The sequence below is a fragment of the Thunnus albacares genome, chromosome 17, assembly GCF_914725855.1.
Source record: "Thunnus albacares chromosome 17, fThuAlb1.1, whole genome shotgun sequence".
In the NCBI taxonomy this organism is placed as follows: Eukaryota; Metazoa; Chordata; class Actinopteri; order Scombriformes; family Scombridae; genus Thunnus; species Thunnus albacares.
Window position 1 is genome coordinate 11,459,379 of NC_058122.1, and position 23,478 is coordinate 11,482,856.

The following is a 23,478-nucleotide window of genomic DNA, read 5'->3' on the forward strand; positions in this document are numbered from 1 at the left end:
TTCAAATGAATGAAATTTGTATATTTTTTAAAATCCATGTGATACTTCACTAAAAGAAGACCAACCGCTACTAAGGTCACATGATTTCCTGTCAACCGAGGAGGCGGAGGTCCAAGATGTCTGCGTTCATGGCCGCCATTTTGTCTGCAGCTAGATACTCTTGACTGAATGCGCTGTGATGACATAAGTTATCACAACGTGAAATGCCACAATTGGTCCAAATCGCAAGCAGTCTGTTGATTTGGCCATTTCATAACAAAAAGTTGCAGTAATTTAGCGAAATTGCAAACTCTCGCAAATATTGAGGAGATTTCTTGAATTTTCGTTGATTATTGCGACCGCAAAAAAATCACAATTTCCTGGGGGGAAATGGTACACAACGAAAAAGCCTCTTAGTTGAACTGTAGCCAATAGATTTGACCCCGCCCACACAAGCCACCCTAGTAAGCATTTCTAACGCACCTGTATTACCGTGGTTTGGCACGCGCATTTACGCTCGGTGCTGAGACCAAATCCGCGCTCGTGCACGAAATCCATTTACACTCGGGCAGCAGAGAGGGCCGTGATCGAGTCGCTCTGCTCCGGCAATCAAACAATCCGCTCGGTTAAAGCCTCGGACGGACGTGAGACGGCGCAGCGAGCGGCGGCGGAGCTCCGGTTAAACACTCTGACAGACCGGGACGGTTCGGAGAGGAAGGATGGCGGATTCGAGCAGCACCGCGGCGGTCGGGGCCGCAGGCTCCAACAGCGCTGCTGCTGCCGGGCCGACGGGCACCGCTGCGCACGAAGGAGCGCCCGGGGCTGCGGGAACCAAGACCGCGTCCGAGTCCGTGAAGGGCCAGATCTTTGACGTGGGCCCCCGCTACACGAATCTGTCCTACATCGGGGAGGGGGCGTACGGGATGGTGTGGTGAGTTGTCGTCGCTGTTGGGCTGCTGTAGCCTAACGTTAAATCAAAGTGCTAGCTAACAAAAAGCTGTTTTTATTATTAAATAACGTTACTCCCAGCCAGCTAACTGTAGCTGCTGTATTCAACAAACCAGTAAACGTGAGTTCAGTCATGATGTGTGTTTTTTACAACGAATGTCCAACATTCAGACATTAAAGCAGACCATCCTGTTGTTAGCAGGTTAGCAGACTTAACTTAGCTACAGGCGTGGCTATGAGCTTTACAGGAAACAAGATCGGGAGTGATTGCGCAGGACGTAGTTTGCTATCCGATGAGAAATCTTTTGCAAACTGCATTTGACCGCAAATGTAACTTAGTTACCGATACAGCAGTTTTATACGTCCGGGCATCGGTCTACCAATCACATTAATCTCTCCTACAAGTCTGACTGTTAAATATTCAGCCTGCAGCAAAAAAGGCTGCTGCTGCAGAGGATGCAAGTGGGACTTATCAATCGCAGTGAGGCCTTTCCTCGTGTTATCGCTGTATGTGATCTACAGCCTTGCGTGGACATGTTGAGCAGCCCTGTTGCACTTGATATCGATACCAAGTCATTGCTTTCCAGGCTGAACCGTGAATGAGATCAGATGTGACAGTGCAAAGTGGATGTTAGCAGGAGAGCTGGGCCCACTCCGGCAGCGTAAACCACAGTGTAGATAACTGTCATCCCCCAAAACAGGAGTGTGACAGCATAGTGCTGTTTTGTTTGTGTCATCGTGGTCATGTGATTCACCGTTGCAGCATTTGGTGTTTGTAAACATTGTCTACACCTAGCTGTTGGTACAGTAAAAGAAAACCAATTAATGGTACGATCTGCACTGTATGTTCATCATAATCCAGGTGTGCATATGTTTTGTTGCAGTTTTAACTAACGTATCCAACCAAAACTGATCATTCACGTCACAGTATTCAGCCATTAGAGAAAATACATGTGAACTGTGTTGTGCAATCAGACAATATGCTTTTACCAATAGGAAAGATGTGATGTAACTGTTGTTCCTGTTGAGGGTGAGTGTCTTGTGTTCGTTTTATCTTTGAAAAAGAGTATTTGGATGATGTGTTTCCATAAAATTTTGGCCTCAAAACTTACAGGAGGATTAACAGTAAGCTCAGAGTCACAGAAACACAGCATCCACATCTTTTCTCAGCACTGCCTGGTCTCCACCTACACCACACTGATGCTGCACCTACACTCAGGCCTACACCTACAGCACTTCACAATGTACCACAGCAGAAAGACATGTGTCACATGTGCGGCATGGCAGCGCAGGCCGTCTGCAACGCCCTTTTTCAAAGCACATTATCAGCCCAGTTTCTGATATCGTCATTGTGTGTGAGCTGTGCAGTGTGTAATATGAGACCTGTTTTCTGCTTCTTTCCACATCCTCCCTATCCAGCTCTGCCCTGGACAACTTGACAAGCCAGCGCGTAGCCATCAAGAAAATCAGCCCGTTTGAGCATCAGACGTACTGCCAGCGCACGCTGAGGGAAATCAAGATCCTGCTGCGTTTCCACCATGAGAATATCATCGGCATCAACGACATTCTCAGGGCACGGCACATTGACAACATGAGGGATGTGTATCCTTTCACGCTTTACAGGAAGCGGCCCACTGCATTTGTTCATGTTAATGCATGTGACACTTGGTTTGAAAGAATTTTATTTAACAATTGTATTCTGTGTTTAGTGTTTGACAGTTGAAAGCATTTCACTCCTCCGTCAGGTCGTGTCACTACTTCTGACAGACACAACTGTAGTGCTGCCTCGAATTCTGTAGTTTTCATGAAACTGTAATTTTCCCACAAATTCTCTCGTGTCTTTTGAAAAAAATATATCAACAAGCTGTTTTTTTAGTGCTGTACTTACTGTAAGTGTAGCACTCAAAGTGTCAATTTAAACTTCTGTTCATATTACATTCAGTAATCAGTAACACATCGGTGTGCAGTGACTTCGATTGTCCTTAACTTGATTATGAGGGCTTTGTTTTTTTCATTTTAATTGTGTAGCTTTGAGAATTCTGCACTGAAAACACTTTAAAATATTATTGTGGCGCATGATGATGCTAAAACAACTAAACAGCTTCAAGATAGACAAAGAGTTCATTGGTGCAGTTGACATTTGTGGTTGGACAAGTTCTTGCAAACTAAATTTAGGCGACATATGAAGTATAAAGTTCAATTGTTTTGAGCCGCTTGTTTTGCTGGTCATTGTTTTGAATTGCGGTTTGTTCATACATCACAACGTTGTCATAGATATTTGCATATGTTACAATATTCCAGAGTGTAAAATGTCAAAAATACTCAGTGATGTGAACGTGCAAATGTTTTAACCCTCTGAAATGTGTCTATATAATTTCAGCTTTATTCTGCTAATTATGTTTAACCAGCACCCTCTAAAACAGATCATTTGATTCAGTTTTAACAGCGTGTCTGCTGTTATCATTCATGTCAGTCCTTCCAGACAGCGTCAGTGACAGTAGTGACCATTCGCAGAGCAGCTAGCGGTTGACTGTAGGCACGGCCGGTCAGCGAGTTGCTGCTGCCCTGACAGTTCTTCTGTGAAAAGCTGCTTTGTCTACTGAAAAAAGGGAAAGCAAAATCTAAGATGTCCTTGTACTTTTTGTGTCTGTTTTGTTTGATCTGCTTCATTGCACCACTTTGTGTGTTGTTACTGACTTGTGACGTCTCGGCACCGACGTTAGTTAGTGGTTCCATTGTGTATGTAGCTCAGCAGGTAGGAGCATTGCTCTCCCTGATGTTTTATTGTCTGTGGGACATTTCATATTTCAGTAAGAAGTTGCTTTGGTCACACTAGTTTAAGGTTGTTCGTTTATTATTTGAGGAACAAATTTATTGCACCACAGTTGTTGCACCTATTTGACCAACCAGACTAGTTTTAAGTCTTTTAGTCTCAGTTTCTCCTACAAGATGTAAGTCTAGACAACCAGCTATTTTAATATGAAGTATGATTCAAAACTCTTAAATCTGTCGCTGGTTAATTTAGGAGAAAATCTTCAGTCTTATGCTTCAGTGGATACTATCGGCCCTGCTGTTGTCCTCCTTAACCCGTACGTGCTCCCAGCTACATCGTGCAGACTCTGATGGAGACAGACCTGTACAAGCTGCTGAAGAGCCAGAGGCTGAGCAACGACCACGTCTGCTACTTCCTCTACCAGATCCTGAGAGGCCTCAAGTACATTCACTCGGCCAACGTGTTGCACCGTGACCTCAAGCCCTCCAACCTGCTCATCAACACCACCTGCGACCTCAAGGTCAGCTGTGCCTCCAGACACACACACACACACACACACACACACACACACACACACACACCAGGATATCCATTTTGTCAGCAGCCTTTTCCCCACTTCAGAAATAAAGAGGACTTTTGGCCATAATGTGGAAATCAAACATTAATATACTGTACATTTAGTATAGTTATTAAACATTCCCCTCAGAGTTAACACAAGTTAAAAGGAGGATTTTTTTTAAAGTCTCACACAGTGCATTGAAGGCAAATGCTTATTTTCAGTTAACTACACAAGAACCATAAATTTATTTAAAAGTGGCACCAGTAGCAAGTTACACCAGCAATCCCAGGAATGTTGGATGTGGGTGATGGATCGACCCAAGTCCTTCCTTTCTTGGCCCTGCCAATGAAGCCAAGTTGTTACTATTTAAAGGTGACATATAGTGCACATTTCCAGGTCTAGATTTTAATTCTAGGACTCAACTGGAATATCTTTGCATGACTTACAGTTTAAAAAAAAAAACTCATTATTTATCTTACACTGGCCTTTTATAAGTTCAGCCTCTGACAGGAGCTAAAACAGCCTGTTTTAGCTCCTGTCTCCTTAAGGCCCCCCCGCCAATGAGTCCACTCTTTTCTGATTGGTTAGCTCCTGCAAATAATCAGACACCATCACGAAGAGGAAGTAGAGGTAACGTTATAAACAGAACTTTCCGAGCAGACTGAAGTCCTAGCTTTTAATTTGAAGGTGGCATTTTTGCATCAATAACCACAAATTTTGTAACTTTGACCTTGTTTAACATAGACATCCAACATTATAACAGCATACTAATGACAGAAATTCACAAAAGGCAATAAATATCTTGTCAGTGGTGATATATTTTTAAAATATAAATACTGAGTCAAACTCTGTGTTGGGGATACTCCATAGTAAAGGACTCACGACTAAAAGACTAAAAATCATCAGGACTGTAAAAGATATACTGATATATGTGTCTTATTTTAGCAGATAACTGGCCAAATGTGAAGTGGCCATTAGTTAAATATTCCTGGAACATTTACAATCGAACTTTTTAATAAGGATCTAAATTAATCACATTTCTTGTCCTTTTAGGTACTCATGGTAAGGTTAGGTACCTACCATTATCTAAGAATCGAACAGCGAGGGCTTTTTTTTAATGGCGTTTTCCATAACACAATACAGCAGCAGGAAGTTAAGTGTTTTCCTATGTGAGGGTTGTGACTCTGGCTGCTTCTCAGCTGGCAACATGCTGATTTCTCCGCCTCCACAGTAATGGATATTCAAATTCCCAACCTGAACAAGCTTATAGCTGATTGGTAATAACTGGAAGATGAAGAAGAATAATTTACTTCGACAGCTTTCCTATATTTGAAAAATGTTAGAAAGGAAATATTTAGCTAAATGGAAGTGGTTTATGCCCAATCAGATCACTGGGGGTTGGTGAAAGGCCTGATGGGTGAATTCAGCATCACAGATTTGTGATGTACAGTCATGAAAAAGGATCTAAGAACTGACAATATATTTAGAAAAGTAATAATAAACTGAGAGGTGATCCATCCCTAATTACACTTCTGTTTAGTTTGTTCCATTAAAGACTAATTTGTCATTAGTAGTGTAATTTTAAAAAATAACAAATGTAAACATACGTACGCCATTGTTTCCAGTGGATTTTTAGTGAAAAGGGGCTCTCTTTGCTCTTTGCCGCGTTGTACAGCTTCAGAGCACACTTGTGAACTCTCAGCCGCCAAACATCAATCCCTGGATTAGTTGATCATGTGGGAGTGAGTGAAGAACAAAGGCAGCACATGTTGCAGTGGCTCTCTGATACATTCCACTCTCGGACAAAAACATATGAAGTCCTTTAAGCATAAAACCCTATAATCACAGCTACACTTTTTAAAACAATGTTTTTTACTTCTAATGTTACTTAATGTGTGCATTCATTAAGTATATGCAATGTAGTACAGTACAATTGATTTACACATTTTCTTTCAAATTCATTTGAAAGAAAATGCTCTTTGAATTGTAAATATGACCCAAAGTGTGACCAGCTGGCAGACTGATGTTTCTGACCTCTCACCATTTGTGTCGTCCTCAGATCTGTGACTTTGGTCTGGCACGGATAGCCGACCCCGAGCACGACCACACAGGTTTCTTGACCGAGTACGTGGCTACACGTTGGTACAGGGCTCCAGAAATCATGCTCAACTCAAAGGTAGGCGTGAGTTTGTTTAACTGATGTGGGTTTTGTATCTGACTGGAGAGTCTCTCAGTTTGTTGACTGTCCGTATGTCTTTGTGCTTCAGGGCTACTCTAAGTCCATCGACATCTGGTCAGTGGGCTGTATCCTGGCTGAGATGTTGTCCAACAAGCCCATCTTCCCTGGGAAACACTACTTGGATCAGCTCAACCACATACTGGGTGAGACGATGTTTTCACTCATTTTTACAAAATGTTAACAACATGAGAAGGCATATTTGAAAGTGTCCCTCATTCTCTCCTCCGTGCAGGCGTCCTCGGCTCTCCATCTCAAGAGGATCTGAACTGCATTATCAACATGAAGGCGAGGAACTACCTGCAGTCCCTGCCCGAAAAACCCAAGATCCCCTGGGAGAAGCTCTTCTACAAGGCGGATTCAAAAGGTTATTCATTTATAGATAAAGAACGTCAAGGGCTCAAGCAAGAAATATTTAATGGAAGTAACACAACCTGTAGACTAGCAGATTCGAGCAACAAAGGGTTTTCTTATCAGTGATAAAGAAAAAGTAGCACCAATGGTCCCTGGTACAAAATAAGGTTGCCTGTAACTGCCTTTTAAAAGTCAAATTCTACATTTTTATTAACCTAAAAATGTTTTTGTATAACAGGCTTTTAATGGATGACTATGTTGGATAAAGAAGCTTGCTAATATTAGAGCTTTAAACGCACAATATGTAATTTTCTAGGCGTCTCTCATTCAAAACAATAACAAAAGATGGAGTTTGATGACGTCGTGAAGTAGCGTGGGATCATGGGAGTTGTTGTCTTCGTCATTGCAGTCAGCTTCTCTCAGTTTTCATTGTTCAGGCGGTTTTTACTGGGAGCTGAATTACCCGCAGACGTCTCCTCCTCTCCAAACAAACAGGGTCTATGATTAAAACCAGCAAAACACTGAATAAAGCAGTTTCACATTAAAAAGTAGTGTTTCTCAGACGCTATTTGGCAGAAACAGGATGTCCAGAGGGGCTGAGAGCCGAGCTGCTGTTAACGCTTGCTCAGTTTGTTTTTCTCATAACTTCAGATCCAGATGTCCGATGGCTAAAATCCTTCATCCAGCTAACATATATAGACCAAGATCAGAAAATAAGGCATTAAATGTGGTGTAAAATTGAATGAGAAGTCAATTTATGACGCCAGAAGCAACAACCACAATGACCAAATGAAACGGACCGTTACCTTTTTATTAGAGTTACAGATTTCTCTGGGTTTGAAACACATTGGAAACATTTGGGATAATGTTAGCTGTAACATATTATAGCTGTAACAAGAACATTCTCTGGAGTGGTAATATATTACATTGCGAAATTAGCCTGACAGTAATATCTACTTAAAATTAGGGCTGCAACTAATTTTAACTAATTATTCGATTAGTTGTTTGGTCTATAAAATGTAAATTGTCCTGACCATCAGTCACAATTCAAAGATATTCAGTTTACTATCATAGAAACCAGAAAATATTCACATTTTAGGAGCTTGAACCAGATAATTTGGACTTTTTTTTTTCTTGGGGAATGAAAAGATTAATAGAATATCAAAATAGTTGATGAATAATTTAATAGTCGGCAAATACTGAATTAATCAAATAATCTTTGCAGCTCTATTTTAGAATATACAGTATATGGGACTATAAAATAAAAAAAAGTTATTGTAGCTTTAACTTAAATAACTGCTATTAAATGTATTGATTTTTAAATAGATGTTAACACAGAATGTAAAAAAAAGAAAAATAACAACCATAATTTATATAGAAATATTATAAAAAAATGAATTTCAATAACTGTTTAAAATGTCTTAGTTAAATGTGCCTGGTTCAGTAATAAACTGATAAATAAACAATACAATAGAACAATAAATAAAATGAAGCTTGATGTTATATTCCTGCACAACCTGCTGACTGAACTAACTAAAGCTTTTCATTTATCTAACGCAGCTCTGGACCTGCTTGGCCGCATGTTGACCTTTAACCCCATCAAGCGCATCAGCGTTGAGGAGGCCCTGGCTCATCCTTACCTGGAGCAGTATTACGATCCTACGGATGAGGTACGCACAAACACGGATGGAGCCATCAGTTCAAGATGGTTTGAGTTATTCCTGCCAAAACTGCAAACTGCAAAAAAGCAGCAGAGAATATTCTGCAAAGCCCAGAGAAAGAGCAGGTTTATAGAATAATTAAATCTTTCTAAAGGGTAAAGATAAAAGTTTTAAGAACAACACCTTTTTTTGAATGCTCCCTCTATCAATATTAAAACCGTGCTGCTGCACTCAAGTGATTTGCAGAAAGTGAAGAAACACAACACATAAAAAACCACCTCCTTCATGTTAACCACATATTGAGATTTGCACAAATGTTGGATGCAGAGAAGCTTAGTTATTCAAACATACAGTGGGCATGTTCGTCATTGTTTTCAACCATAAGCCAGCAATTTAATAGTGAGCCACTCTGCTTTGTGCTGGGAAGCCTCTTAACTGTGCTTGGAATGCAATTAGAGTTAAGTTTTTCTCCACGGTTAAGCTTGAGAGAGGTTCAAGAATGTAATCACGAATCACATCTCGGTTTATGTAAATGTTGACAGTAGAAATGAAAGTTCCCTTGTTTTTACTTTCTGACTACACACCCATCAACATTGAATTTTTGTAGCTTCACAGCAGTTATTTGGACACAAAGCTCACATTAAATTGTACTTTGTTTTCTGCTTTTCTCTTTCTTTCTTTTGTCCGGATCACTTTTTGTACTTCACCATTTGGGCCACATAGCAGCAGTAGCCTTAGCTTTTTTTTTTCTTCCTAAACCACCACTGCTGCTGTTTTTATTTTGAGACTGCTGGTTCTCATAACTTTGATAATTGTGTGCAGGATGCTGCAACAGTGTAATAGAAATAAACAGTTGGCAAACAGCACTTCTCAATTTTACCACCACCAAGACTTTGCAAGACTTATTTTTTTTTAAAGCTATATTTTAAGGAAATTGCTCTTCTTCAAAATGTGTGTGCGTGTGCGCATGTGTGTGTGTGCGTGTGTGTGTGTAGCCGGTAGCAGAGGAGCCCTTCACTTTCTCCATGGAACTGGACGACCTCCCCAAGGAGAAGCTGAAGGAACTGATCTTTGAGGAAACGGCTCGTTTCGTGGAAAACTACCAAGGCTCCTGAGACACACAGGTACATGAAAAAGCCATTTTTGGTTTTTTTGTTGTTTTTTTTACACCCAAACACACACAGCAGGTAGCAGAAAAGAAAAGAAATATTAAATAGTAAGCAATTGTTACCCAATTGCAATGTCAGTCCAAAGCAAAACAACAGTGTATGACAGAAAGCCACATGTTTTATTTCATTTGAAGTCTGATTTTGTTTTCTTCAAACTAGAAGAGCTTTGAGTAGAGACGGTTGTGATTTGAGGCCACTAGATGTCAGTGGAGAACACGCCATTCGTGCATGAATTCAAACACACCCAAACCTCTTCAACAGCAGCTTTCACAGATAGTGAACGTGTTAACCGCCACACAGCTACAAGAGCACAGTAAACATGTAAAAACCAGAAGCTGTTTTCCAAAAATGGTGACTGCTGAGTGTTATAATGAGACAAAAGCCAGACAGTGACCCTGAAGACGAATCCTCACCTGCAGACTAATACTGTCCAGCGACCAGTCTGAATGCATTTGCTGCTATCAGCATATTACTCAACCAAAGCTTTACATGTGGTGAGGAAATTAATCTGAAAAATGGACTCATGTCCTGAGTTAGTCAACAGGATGTGGGATGCCACTAAATGTATTTCCACAGATGAAGTTGGGTTTTTTTGTTGTTGTTTTTTTTTTTTTTTTCAATTCAATTCAATTCAATTTTTATTTATATAGCGCCAAATCACAGCAAAAGTCATCTCAGGGCACTTTTCACACAGAGCAGGTCAAGACCATACTCTTTAATTTACAGAGACCCAATAATTTCCCCATGAGCAGCACTTGGCGACAGCGGTGAGGAAAAACTCCCCTTTAACGGGTAGAAACCTGAAGCAGAACCCGGCTCTTGGTGGGCGGCCATCTGCTTTGACCGGTTGGGTTGAGAGAGAGAAAGAAAGAGGGAAAGAGGGAGGAGGGGGGGACAGAATAACAACAATCATCATAACAACAACAACAACAACAACAGCAGCAACAGCCAGGGAAGGACGCCAACAGGACTGTGAAGGCTCGGCCCGGAACCCAGGGTTCACTGCGAGATGAGAAAGCACAAAAAAAAACTCTAGGGAAGAAGCAAAGTTAGTAACATGCATTGATGTTAAATGAATGCATACAGATGGAGTGGAGGAGGAGGAGGAGGAGAGAGGAGCTCAGTGCATCATGGGAAGTCCCCCAGCAGTCTAGGCCTATAGCAGCATAACTAAGGGCTGATCCAAGGCGAGCCTGGTCGGCCCTAACTATAAGCTTTATCAAAAAGAAAAGTTTTAAGCCTACTCTTAAACATAGAGAGGGTGTCTGCACCCCGGACTGAATCTGGTAGATGGTTCCACAGGAGAGGAGCCTGATAGCTGAAGGCTCTGAAATTGAGAGGAAAAAGACATTTTTTGTTCATTTTCAAGCTTGCGACCTTGTTTTCTTAGTTTTGACTGTCATTCATTTGAACTTTAATAACCTCCAACTCGCCATCTTACTGTAGGATGTAGCAACGTTGCTGTAGTGGAGTCCTTCAGACCAAGCGACAAGAGTGTTAAAATTTAAGTTAATTCTTACATATTATTTACACGGCGGGGGAAAGTTGAAGTTCTGCTACCATCCTTCAATTTTAACAATTACTGCAAAGTAAAACAAGTCAAATCTTATCACAAATGTTTGGAATGAAGACAATAATGCTTTATTTGAAAGGATTATGTCTTTAGGAAGTAATGGAAGTTAAAACGTATCACTTTTTGATTTGCATTTGATTTGCACTAAATGCATTTCTTCTTTTTTTCTCTTTCTTTTTTTTAAGCCCTAAAGAGTGACAAAGCCACCCAGAGGCTTGGAAGCAGAAGAACCCAAACGACATGCTAAAACAAAAGAAAAATGCATCTTCAACAAACAAACCAACAAAAAGAGAAAAACAACACAAGAAATATGAACATTTAACTGCTTATCTTTCCATTTCTACTGCAAGAGAGCTAAGTTTAACTTTGATTTCTGTGGTTGGGTGGGGTGGTAGTGTCCGTCGTACTCATACTGTTTCAGTTTTGTCCATGTTGGACTCTTCACTCCTCTCATTACACGTTTGTTTTTCCTGTTTAATGTTCCTCCTGCAGTAGCTCTCCTTCTCTCTCCTCTCCTGATCAAACTCTTTTTTCACCTCTCCTCCACCTGTTTGTCTCTCTTCTCTCAGTCGCTCCCTCATATAACTCATACTACTGTATTAACCAACACCATAACTCTCCTGTCTTGCTCCATGTAAATTAGAACCTGAAAAATCGAGGGCTAAAAGAACGGGGATGCTAATCAGGTGTGTGTATGTACATACAAAAATATAAAAGCTTTTTTTTTTTTTTCTTTTTTTTTTTTTTCTTTTTACGTGTGCTTGTCGCAGTTTTCGTTTGTACACCGTTGTTTGAGTGTTTTTCGGATCAGTTCAGAGTCGTATATGTATGTTTTGGGGTTTATATTTGCAAGTCATTTTTGAACACTTGATTTTGAAACAAACATTTAATGTTTTTACTGGCATGTTGGCAGGTTTATAGATTTCTTTGTTGTCGCTCTTTTTTTTTTTTTTTTTCTTTTATAAAAAAAAAAAAAAACAACTGTATGATGTTCATATGAATGCATGCATTCCTGAAATTAACCAAAGTGGCAGAGAGATGCAAGGAACTTATCTGGGAAGCAGCTATGAAATATCTGTTTTTTTGAATTCTACGGTTTTTAAACACATTTTTCTTGCTCTGCCTACAACTCGCAGACAAACTGTCGGTTATGTTCAGGAGGCGCTACATAATTGGAACAAATCAGATTGAAACAAACACCTTTTTAAAATATAGTTTCCCTGATTCAAATATTACAACAGTGATTCCTACATAAGCCCCATTTTCCAGAATATTCAAGTTGTGTTTTCTTACTGCAGTCCTTCCTAACAAAGACCCAGATTTGCAGTAAGTTAAGAGACTTTAAATATCAAAGATCAATGATTTATATTCAGGATTGGAAGTTGAAGCATCAGTAGAAACAGCACAAATATCATGAGTATAAAAATATGAGACACTGGTTCAAAAAAATAGCTGATCCAGTGTCAGAATGACATTCTTGTCGTAAATTACATTCCTGTGTGTCTCCTAACATCACCCTGAAGCCCCTTGAATCCTAAATTTCTCTCAATCCTGCATCTTCAGATACATTTCTAAGGAGCACATCATCTGGAAAAATGGGGCCTGGATGACAGCATCAACCTTCTCATCCCACCACGCTGTTTTTGACAGCGTTCCTATCTTCTACTGTTTTGCCCCAGTACGACTGCATAAAGTCTAAAGTGTTTTAAAGTGCTTAACTGGCAGTGAAAACTTAAATCTAAAGAAACTTTTAATATTCATGAATTTGTAGTGGCCAATCTCGAGAGAAGAGCAAGTGCAATTTTCCAACAAGTATTTTCAGAGCATGATCTCTCAGTGATCCTTTACAAGAACAGCGTCTCTTTTACAACTACTGAGAAAACCGTACATGTTACAAAACTCATCAACAAAGAAATAGTCCAACCACGGCCAAACAACCATCATCACTTCACGCTTGTGTATATATCCGTTCGCCCCTCTCTGCTTGTTTTTTTTTTTTTTTTTGTGCCCCCTCGCCTCTGTGTTTTCCCGGCTACCTGTTAACATGCTGGATGTTAATTCTTCAATGTGGGTGATAAAGTGCCGGGGTGATGTGTTCACTGTAAGGATAAGGATCTTGTGAGGACGCCTGCCTGGCTAGCTGTGCTAATAGTGGCATGTGTATTGTTCCTGTCTGTCTCTGTTCTCCTCTTCTCTTTGCTCTGGATGTGACTGTACTTAACTGCTGCTTGGTGGAGCGCCACCTGTGTGGGTCCAGCTCAGTCTGCACTAATATTTGCCTGTTACACTGGGACCAGTATAAATAATGGACCAACACATGCACTGGATCCTCTCTCAGGGCAGGCCCGTGATGCTGAATAGACCCAGATCTGGAGCGTTCATTGGCTTCGCCCTCTCGCAGCAAATTTTTTTTTTTTTTTTTTTTTTAAACGTCACAGGCTGTTTTTTCTCAGAAGCCATATAGCCAGCACTCAGCGTGTGAGGCTTTTTGGTGCATGTGGTGAAATTCACTGTTTTGTTCACCTTCCCAACACTCACCACGCTTTACTCAAAGGGCTGTCTCCTCACCCTCTTCCTCCTCCCTCTTTCTGTTCTTCGACGAAGCAGACTTTCTAACCCATCATCACTGACTTTTTGCTGCCGCTTTCCTCCGCCCTCCTCAGAAAAATCTACGTCGCAGGTGGCCGTACGAGCAGGAAAACTCGCTCCAATCACATGTCTCAATCAGCACGCCTGCACTTTGTCTTTCCAGCCACGCTCGCTCCCCGTCGAGGTTGTTTTTGTTTGTTTGTCGGTTGGGTCGGTCTTTCCCTCCCTGTCTCTGCTCGCTCAGCTTTAAGTTTCACCTGCTGCGTGTGTGCTTTTTGTTTGTTTGTTTGTTTTTTTTGATTGTCTGCAGTAATTTATGTCTGTGTACAAGTGTTTGTGTATCAGTAACATAAAGCCAAGACTCTTTTTCTCCTGTATGTGTGTGTGTGTGTATTTTGGAAGTGTGTACTGTTTCTTCACAGCTTGGGCACTCTCCCTACAGTCACCTGCGCTTTTACACCTGTGGGACTGTGTTTTTGTTTGTTTTTTTTCTTTCTTTTTGACCAACACAAAAACAGTCAGACAGATATTTTGTATGCATTTCATATGTATATTTGGCCACCAGTCAGCCGGGCCCTGCTTGTTTTTTTTGTTGTTGTTCCCCCCCCCTGCCACCAGACCAAACATCTCATTGGGTAACCATGGGAACGAACCAAGAGGACCACAATACTCCTAACACACACATATATACACACACACACACACACACACACACACACGCCGACTGTGTTGGTTTTGCTAGGAGGGTCCTCACAACATGCTATGGGGTTATGGTCCTCACATGTATAGCAAAACAGGTATGTGTGAGTGTATCTGTGTGTTTGTGGAAAGTTGCACTTAAACGCACCGTATACATTCACACAGTATCCACGAGTCTAACGGCCTGTCTGTCACGAGGCCGGTTTCCAGATATTGTTGTTTTTAAATGGCTGTTCTTATTATTGCTATTGTTGTTATATTGGTGAGTTGTTGTATTTTCTTTTCTTTTTTTTCTTTTTTTTTTTTTTACATAAAAGGGAGTTAAAGTTGTGTCTTTTTTTTATTATTAGGATGTTTTTATTTGTATTTTTTTTCTTCCTTATTTCTCTTATGGGCGTGATAATTATTATTGGCAGTGTTTTCAATCTTTCTGAAACTTTTTTTTTTTTTTTGATTTCCCCTCCAAGATCTTATAAGGAATTATTTTAAAAGAAGATATAAGTAGATTGTCAAAGAGATATGAGTTATTGAGGGTTATAGTCTGTATATTCTATGGGTATTATGAATTAAACGATTAACAAAGAAGCAGAATTATATACATATAATTAAATAAAATTTCCTGATACTGTTCTGATTGTTTGTGAGTGTCATTTCTTTTTTCTCCCCCCTCTTGTGGTCTTTTGTTTTTTTTCCTAAGATGACGCTATCACTGAAACTGAGTAAACATAGTAAAGTAAGCCTGAGAGTCGTGTGAATAACTGTTCGGCAACTTGCTTTTCCGGCTGTGCAGCTTTTCCCATCTTCCTTGATAACATGTCTCAGCAAGGCTTCCACCTCTGTCCCTGACATTCCCAGAGGCTTTGGCCATGAACAGAATGACAGAGCGCGCGCGCTTAATGTTGCCTGGTTACGCACGACAGCCGGACAACAAAAAAAGTAGGCAAACAAGATCCATCTTTTAAAATGACCAGGACACACACATCCTTTGTGTGTCAAAAAGCTGCAAATGAGAGAAAACGCTGGAAAGTTTTGCATTGCGCTGCAGTGAAAACCAGGCTTGTTGTAATGTTTCAGAGCCGGCTCGGCCAGTCGCACCATTGTTTGTCACATTCCAGCTTTGTCATTGAATGCAAACAATACAGTACTTCACACTGCTGACTTTGTACTGTATATATAGTGGGTGTGCATGCCGGACTTAATTGTTTTCATATTTCTGGCCTCATGGGACAATGTTGAGTTTACATATCTTCACACACACACCACATCCTTTGTCAAATACACTCAGGCGAAGACACCTGCCTTCCTGCCTTTGTCTTTCCCAGTTATCAGCCCAACCATCAGCTACAAACTATGTCTGTTCTTCAACTCACCTGCAATCTGAACATTAACATTAAATCTGGAAAGCACAATCAATACGAACAACTCTATTTTCCTGCTTTTGTACCACCTGGAGGTCTATCAAGAGGATCATTTAGAGCGCTACCTCTTCCTCCCAACAATGAAGCAGAATAAAAGAAATCCTAGAAAAGTGTTGGCAAACATACAGTGTTCTTTATCCTACAAGTGTTGTTGGAGTTTTGACCTCTTTAGACTTATTTCCCTTCTCCATGCACCTTGGAAGTAGATGAAGTTGTGTCAGAAACCGCTACTGTTGCAAACATGCCCTGTCCAGACACATGCACACAAGCCATTGGTATTCCAGCTGTACAAAAGAGGTGAACTAGTAGGACTATTGCCACAGGCGAGGGAGAGGCCAGTGAGAGAGAGAGAGAGAGAGGTGAGGTGAGCTGGTGCTTCATTAACTGACCTTTACCGCTCTGAAGGTTTCAGATGTCTTTGCTAAGAGTGAGTGAGACACACATTGATTTGGGAGGGGAGAAAAGGTGAGGTATTTCTGCGCAATGAAACATTCATGGAACACATTTCTGTCTTACCAGTCTGTCGAGTTTGTTTTTTTTTATTATTTTCCAAGGAAGACCGAGAGCAAGGAGGTAACTGGAACAGGTTGACGTCAGTCAAGCTTTTGGATCTGCTCATTTATCTTTAGAAGAGCAAAGGGCGTTGTTCCTCATTCAAGAGCTTAATCATCTTTTGCTGGACAAAGACACACTTTTCTGCCAGTTTTGTTTGCTGGTGACTCTGTCTTAATACACTCAGTGAGGTCTTGCAGAGACTCAGTGAGGAGAATGAGCAGTTTTTTGTACTTCGTCCTCCCGGCGCTGGGAGGATACACGCTCAGCTCGGTGTACCTGCTGAAGAACCCCCATATTCTCCACAGGAAGAAACGCACAGCCTTCTACTGCACACACATCTCGCACAGAGGAGGTAAGCGGACGTCTGCCAGGAGAAGAGACCCCTGACGAAGCTGTGTGGCTCAAAATCGAAACACCTGTAATCCAGCTGTGAACAGTCAGGATGTCAGGAATGCTTACAAGGAGATAAGGAGACTATTTAAGCATTTCTGTTTTACTTATCCACATCTTCACTTTCACCAGTAGCACACTGATGCCCTGTGGGTTATAGAATGCATTAAAAGCTTTCCTGTAGTGTCTCTGATGATATTATGTTATTTCCACTAAAACAACCTTTTTTTTTGCAGCTTAAAAAGTTTTTTTTTATTTTTTTTATCAGCAGTAAATAAAGGAATGAAAATGTAAAAAGTCAGCAAATACTACAAGGTGAAATCAGAATGATAACTTCTCATTTATAGTGTTACAGTGAGAAGGACGGTGATATCGGTGGCTCATTGTAGCTATCTGGAAAATATGACTAATATTTTTATACCAGATGTTTGAATACTGAGCAAATAAGACAGTGGAGAAAGTTGTGCAACCTAGAAGTTGTTGCACAACATGTTGTCATTGTACTAAATGACATCTAACAACATGAATATTCTCAGAAGGGGGCTAACAGTAACACAAGTTTGACAAAATGAGGCTTGGTTTAGATATTTTCTGTATTTTGGGACTGATCGGGGCTCTCCTGCTACCATCATGAACCCTGACTCCTCTGTTTGTTGCCAGGATGTGGAGAGAGGATAGAAAGCACCATGGAGGCGTTCACACAGTGAGTACCAAACTCAAGCAGTGACATGCAGCTCCCAGAAAAGCTGTAAAAGAGTCAGATTACATTCAGGAATTACAGGAAAACAGACTCTTTAGAGAGTCTGACCAACTGTGCACCGTCCAACTTTGTCTGATTTTATCTTTTAGGTAGAAATTGAGTCATTACCACTTGCAAACTGTCTCATATGAGAGATCCTGGGGTTAGTAAGGTTTCACAGTTCTGTAGGGAATCAAAGTTTTCTCGGTGTACAGGTAATAAAGGCATGTATTTTCATGTTTGATCCTTTTCTGCATCTTGTTCTTTGTCTTCAGTGCGGTGGAGAAGGGCACAGAGATGCTGGAGCTGGACTGTCACTTGACGCACGACGGACATGTGATTGTGTCACATGATGAGAATCTGCTGAGGCAAACCGGCCACGACGTCACCGTCTCCTCCCTCAATCTACAGGTGGGAGGACAGATCCTGAGACAGCAGCTCTGGCCTGGACCAAACAGAGTCCAAGTGGTGGTTTGTTGCCCACCATGTTGGCATGGATACGGTTTCTTCCCACACAAAACAATGAGATTCTCAAACATTTATAATACTGTAATTACATTTACATTTCGGATAAGTCTTCTGCTCTAGTTTAATTGCAATGTGCAAAATAGCTGCATGCAAACCCAAATATTCGGTTTAAACTTACCCATGATGCCTTGGAGCAGGAGTGTTAGGTTAGCTGGTTACTACAACGGGTGCAACTGCTTCTTTTACTTTACTGGGTGTTTTTAGTGTAGTTTGCCAACTAAGCTCATTCATGCTACTGTGAGCTGCTGTGTTATACTATATTAAAACATACAGACATTGTCATTGTCACAGTGAAAGGACACTTTTTTTATTATTTTTTTCATTCACATTCACAGTATTCACAGCATCTAAATTATTCCTCAGAGGCAATTTCTGAGTGAATGAGTGTTTAAGTATTGGAACAGCTATGATGCATGTAGCAATTCAGTTCAAACAGATGATTATCCCAAAATATATTTTAATTCTTTTTATGGTGACTGTTATAATCATTATCACAATGTTTTTGTTATAATTATGCTTCTCTTGTTAACTCTTTTAGGATTTGCCTTTGTATAAGAACAAACTGGAGGTTACATTTTATGCAGGTGAGTTTCTCCTTCTATACTCTAATTCTCAATCATTAACGAAAAGCCATATAATGAAGAAGTAGGTCAGTGGGAGTGTGTGTGTGTGTGTGTGTGTGTGTGTGCGTGTGTGTAATGTGTCACTGTCCTTTTCACTCCTCCCCTCAGGTCGCTATAGCAGCGGTACAGACAGGAAGTTTGCTCTGCTTGAGGACGTGTTCAGGAAGTTCCCCGAGATTCCTGTTAGCATTGAGATCAAGGAGAACAACAGCCAGCTGATAAAAAAGGTGCAGTACACCCAAAAAAACAACAATAACAACACACAACTCTGACCACAGCACAATCTCAGCATCTTCCCTAGAAAATGAAAGAATCTCCCAAAGTCAAAGGAGAAAATGTTGATTTTCATCTGTAATATTCAACATCAGTGCTGGACACAAACCTCAACAAACATTTAAACTGTGATACAATATTTGATATGAAAAGTGTTCCTCAAAAGCCAGTGACATCTTGAAAGATGTAAGAAAATCAAGAAAATATGTAGCATTGCTAAAATTAAACAGACAAAAACTAAGTAAGCAATAGAGCTAGCAATACTCAAAATTATTCCATAAAATGAGTAACATGGCTTTAGATTTTTTTCCTAAAAGGGCAACAGATATTAGGAAAGCACCTCATCAAACCATATAAAGGTTTCACAGGGTTTAGAGCTGCAGTTTGTGTTCAGGTTTTAAGTGTGAGGGCCTTGGATACAAGCAGTCTCTCACTGGCACTTTGTGAGGCTGAAGATGAATAGTTTTTTGTTAAAGTGTGTCACAGATGTGTTTAGTGGACACACTGATAGTTCTGAGACTGTTCGTTTGTGGTGCTTAGCAACTATGTAAATGTCAGTCCGTCGCATCCGCTGTTTGTCTATTCTCATGAGCAAAGCGCTTGAAATCTGGACTTCACGTTGCTTTAAAAACATGTAGCTCCGTTTGAAGTTGATATGCTTGTGGACATAAAGCCTGATATGACTCTCAAACTTGACTTTCTTATTTAATAAAGGTTCTTTTTCCTGAAGTGTTCTCAGTATTTTGTCCACCATAGTTATACCTGATGTCTCCTGCTCACAATTTGCACTGTAAAAAAAAAACAGAAATACCTGAGATGTTTGTGTTTTCATCAATATTTTCTGTGCAACTGTATGTCCATCTTGTTTTACACTTTCTTAATCAATTTGACTCACATTCACATCTCATCTGTGACCCTCCCTCGTCCGTCTGCAGGTATCCGAGCTGGTTAAACGCTACCAAAGGGAGGATCTCACTGTCTGGGCCTCTGTGAGCTCCAGCATCATGAATGAATGCCACAAAGCGGTACATGAACCACCTGGGGGAGACAAAGTTACTTGTGCAGCATCATTCTACCAAATCACAAACATTACATTCTCTTCACACTGTTATATTTCAAATTAAACTGTTTGCTTCGTAACAACATATTCACATAAATATCTGATGGTATTACAAGCTTCTGGTGGTCCGTCACTCCCCACATTCAGAAAAACTGTAGCAGTGTCGGCACCCATCTGTCTCTGTCTCTCCTTCTCTTTGTAGAACGGCTCCATGCCGTACAGTTTCACTATGAACCGAGGCGTTCTGCTTCTTCTTCTCTTCTACAGCGGCCTGCTACCCTTCGTACCGCTGGGAGAGAGTTTACTGCAGTTCTACCTGCCGCGCATCATCAACAGGTGTGGCTGCGGGCATGTGTGTGTTCATGCATGTGTCATTACACAGTGAAATCCCAAATCTGTTCATAAAGAGAGAGCACATTTCTCTGCTCGGACTATACCACTCTTATGTTATGTCAGGTGTGAGACAAATGTGTGAATGTGTCTATTGTTTCTCTCTCTTTCTCTGAGCGCGGCAGGACGTTCATTCCTGAGAAACCCATCCTGAGGAACAAACTGGTCATCTTTTTGTTAGAGAAGTGAGTGAAGTTTCCAAGAATAACATTTCTTACAAGTCATTTCAGAGAAATTTTTTTTAAAGCATATGGTAGTACATATGCTGATGATGTACAGTACTGTGCAAAGGTTTTAGGCACTAAAAGTAAAGTGATGATGTTGTCAAAAATGATGCCATGAATAGTTTTTATTTATCAATTAACTTCATACAAAGTTCAGTAAACAGAAGAGGCCTATAACAAATCAGTATTTGGTGTGACAATGCTTTAAAACAGCAGCAGTTCTCCTCAGTACACCTGCACACAGTTCGAGGCACTTGGCAGGACGGTTGTTCCTGCATCTTGGAGAAGTTGTCACAGTTCTTCTGTGGATTTAGGCGTCTCAGCAGCTTCTGTCTCTTCATGTAATCACAGACTGACTCAATGATGATGAGATCTGGGCTCTGTGGGGGCCGTACCATCTGTTGCAGGACTCCTTGTTCTTCTTGTTGATGAAGATAGTTCTTTATGACTCTGGCTGTATGTTTGGGGTTGTTGTTATGTTGCAGAATAAATTTGGGACTGATCAGATGCCTCCCTGATGGTTTTGCATTATGGATAAGAATGGAAACATCTAAAGTGCCTAAAACTTTTGCACAGTACTGTAAATCATGTAAAAGTCAATATATGAATATAAAAATGAGCCTTTATCTTATTCAAACTAAATATACAGAGGTTGATCTATGCAGAGTTACAACCTTTTGGGGTGTAGCAAAGCAGCTTATGAAGCTTAAATACACCCCAGGACATAATACTGATTTTTTTTTTTTTTGCTGCAGTTTATGTAAAGCACTACATTTTTCATATATTTTTTATGCTGTCATTCCAGAGTAACTATGAGGAAGAGTCTCTTCAAACACCTTGCAGCTCGTGGAATTCAGGTATGACGTCATTATCATAAATGTATATAGTATATACCTAAAGGCAGTAGGCAGGAGTTTTTAAAGTGAATTACAGGAATGCGTAGGATTGTGAAACAAGGATTGTGAAATATGAAAAGGTTAGATAAAAGGAAACACAATTATTAGAAAACAAATCAGATTTGTGCAGCTCAGTGTTGATCCAGAGCTTCAGTGTCCATCCAGTTTTCAGCCGAGCGTTGGAATGCATTATCCTGTGCTGCATTTGGCAGAAATGTACATCATATCACCCCACTGCTCATTGATCACGCATACAGCTGTGTGCTTGTCAAAAAAAAAAAAACAATACATCAACCTGCTTATCAAAACACTGCTCTACAGTCCCTCTGGTGGTCAAAACCTCCACAGGGGAACTTAAAGTTGTATTTATCTTCATAAATCCTTCATCTGATGATGTAGTCATGGATTAGTATAAGTAGAAGGACAAACCTCAAATTGTTTTAATCTCCAAATACAACAAAGACACTTTCAAACCCGAAAAACCTGGGTTTTTTTCATGCTACTGCTGAGCCCATGACTGCATTATCAACTGTAGGATTTAATTCAACCCAAAAACATTATGGTTTAACTGAGGAAATACTTCAGCCAAGACAAACAGTCCTGATGTGACTAATCTCTGCCGGGATGAGATCACCCCCATCGCCAGGCCATGAGTGGTCACTGAATAGTTTGAGCATGAAAACAATTGAAGTCATATGCTGTTGCCTTATCAGCTGCCGAGGGCCTCACCGCATCTGAACACTTGAATGAGTGATTATGAAGTAGTGCTTCCAAGAAAAGGTCTTCTCTGCATCATCCATATAAAAACAGAGGGGTGGGATTTCCTCCAGAAGAGCTCCACACTCCATGATATACTGCAATAATATCATCTATTATACATCATGACAGAAAGTAGCTAAACAAGGGTGCATTAACATAAAAAAGAAAAATGTTTTTCCCCAAAAAGAAAGAATCCATCATATGTTAATAGTTAAAGTGCATAAATCCATTGCATATGTTAGTGTAAGTACAGTATTGTGTATATGTCAATAATGCAATGCTCCAAACTGCAGGAAGTTATGAACGTTAAACAGTGAAATGCATGATTTAAACTTTATCATATCTGTAATTGCAGGTACATTTGTTTGTGTGCAACAAAGATGAGGACATAAAGGCAGCATTTGAAGTCGGGGCCACGGGGGTGATGAGTGACTACCCATCTCTTCTGACCAGCTACCTCAGCAGACACGGAAGTCAGGAGTGACTTCCACACATATCTGCTCATGATATCTCAGAAATGGTCACTTTCTGATAAATGAGGATTGTGTAAAAATAAAAAAGAAAGCATGACTGTAAGAGAAAAGTAAATATAAGAGGAGTGTGAGGCATTTCCTCAGCTATGCCAAGATGAGTCAGAGACTTGTTGGTCTTAACTATGAGTAAACTCATTAATCTTAAACCTTAATCAATATTGATTGAATCACTTGTTTGTGGTTCATTTGTATGGCCTCCACCCACAATCTTTCAGACACCTCCCAGTGTTTAAAGAGAGTCATTGATTTTTTTCCCAGCAACAAATCTGACTATTGCTATGGTGAATATTTAACCAGCTGAACCATGTGACCTGATAAACTATTTCTGATGATAAGAGAGTAAACGTGACATTGTTTTGACTGTGTCCGATGTTATTTTCTGCCATTATTTGATTGGTTTCAGTACGTGTAGCACTTAATAAATAAAGTATCTGATACAATTGATTCTCATGTTTGCTTTATTTGCATGAGGTATTGAGATAAACAGAACACAAATGTGCGGTTGAAAAAGTAAAGATAAGAATATTAGTTCTATGAATACCGTTACTGA

At 40.3% G+C, this 23,478-nt stretch overlaps 2 protein-coding genes and 1 long non-coding RNA gene across 3 annotated transcripts; 2 read left to right on the top strand and 1 right to left on the bottom strand.

The window, feature by feature from the left end:
- The first annotated feature begins 18 nt into the window (after window positions 1-18).
- On the top strand, window positions 19-12,663 carry mapk3 (mitogen-activated protein kinase 3). Its single transcript, XM_044330359.1, has 9 exons — window positions 19-910; window positions 2,347-2,529; window positions 4,031-4,220; window positions 6,319-6,435; window positions 6,527-6,641; window positions 6,731-6,862; window positions 8,410-8,519; window positions 9,506-9,634; window positions 11,438-12,663. The coding sequence occupies exons 1-8, from the start codon at window positions 699-701 to the stop codon at window positions 9,623-9,625; spliced, it is 1,179 nt and encodes a 392-aa protein (XP_044186294.1). The 5' UTR covers window positions 19-698; the 3' UTR covers window positions 9,626-9,634; window positions 11,438-12,663.
- A 3,648-nt stretch (window positions 12,664-16,311) lies between these two features.
- Window positions 16,312-23,372, top strand: gdpd3a (glycerophosphodiester phosphodiesterase domain containing 3a). Its single transcript, XM_044331512.1, has 10 exons — window positions 16,312-16,865; window positions 17,564-17,606; window positions 17,918-18,053; window positions 18,709-18,754; window positions 18,902-19,020; window positions 20,002-20,091; window positions 20,329-20,462; window positions 20,642-20,701; window positions 21,546-21,597; window positions 22,751-23,372. Exons 1-10 carry the CDS (start codon window positions 16,727-16,729, stop codon window positions 22,877-22,879), a joined length of 948 nt encoding a protein of 315 aa, XP_044187447.1. The 5' UTR covers window positions 16,312-16,726; the 3' UTR covers window positions 22,880-23,372.
- On the bottom strand, window positions 19,799-20,043 carry LOC122966142. The gene is made up of 2 exons (XR_006398330.1): window positions 19,962-20,043; window positions 19,799-19,854 (listed from the first exon to the last, which is right to left on the bottom strand). It is a non-coding gene; the product is annotated as an uncharacterized LOC122966142 (long non-coding RNA).
- Window positions 23,373-23,478: the final 106 nt, after the last annotated feature.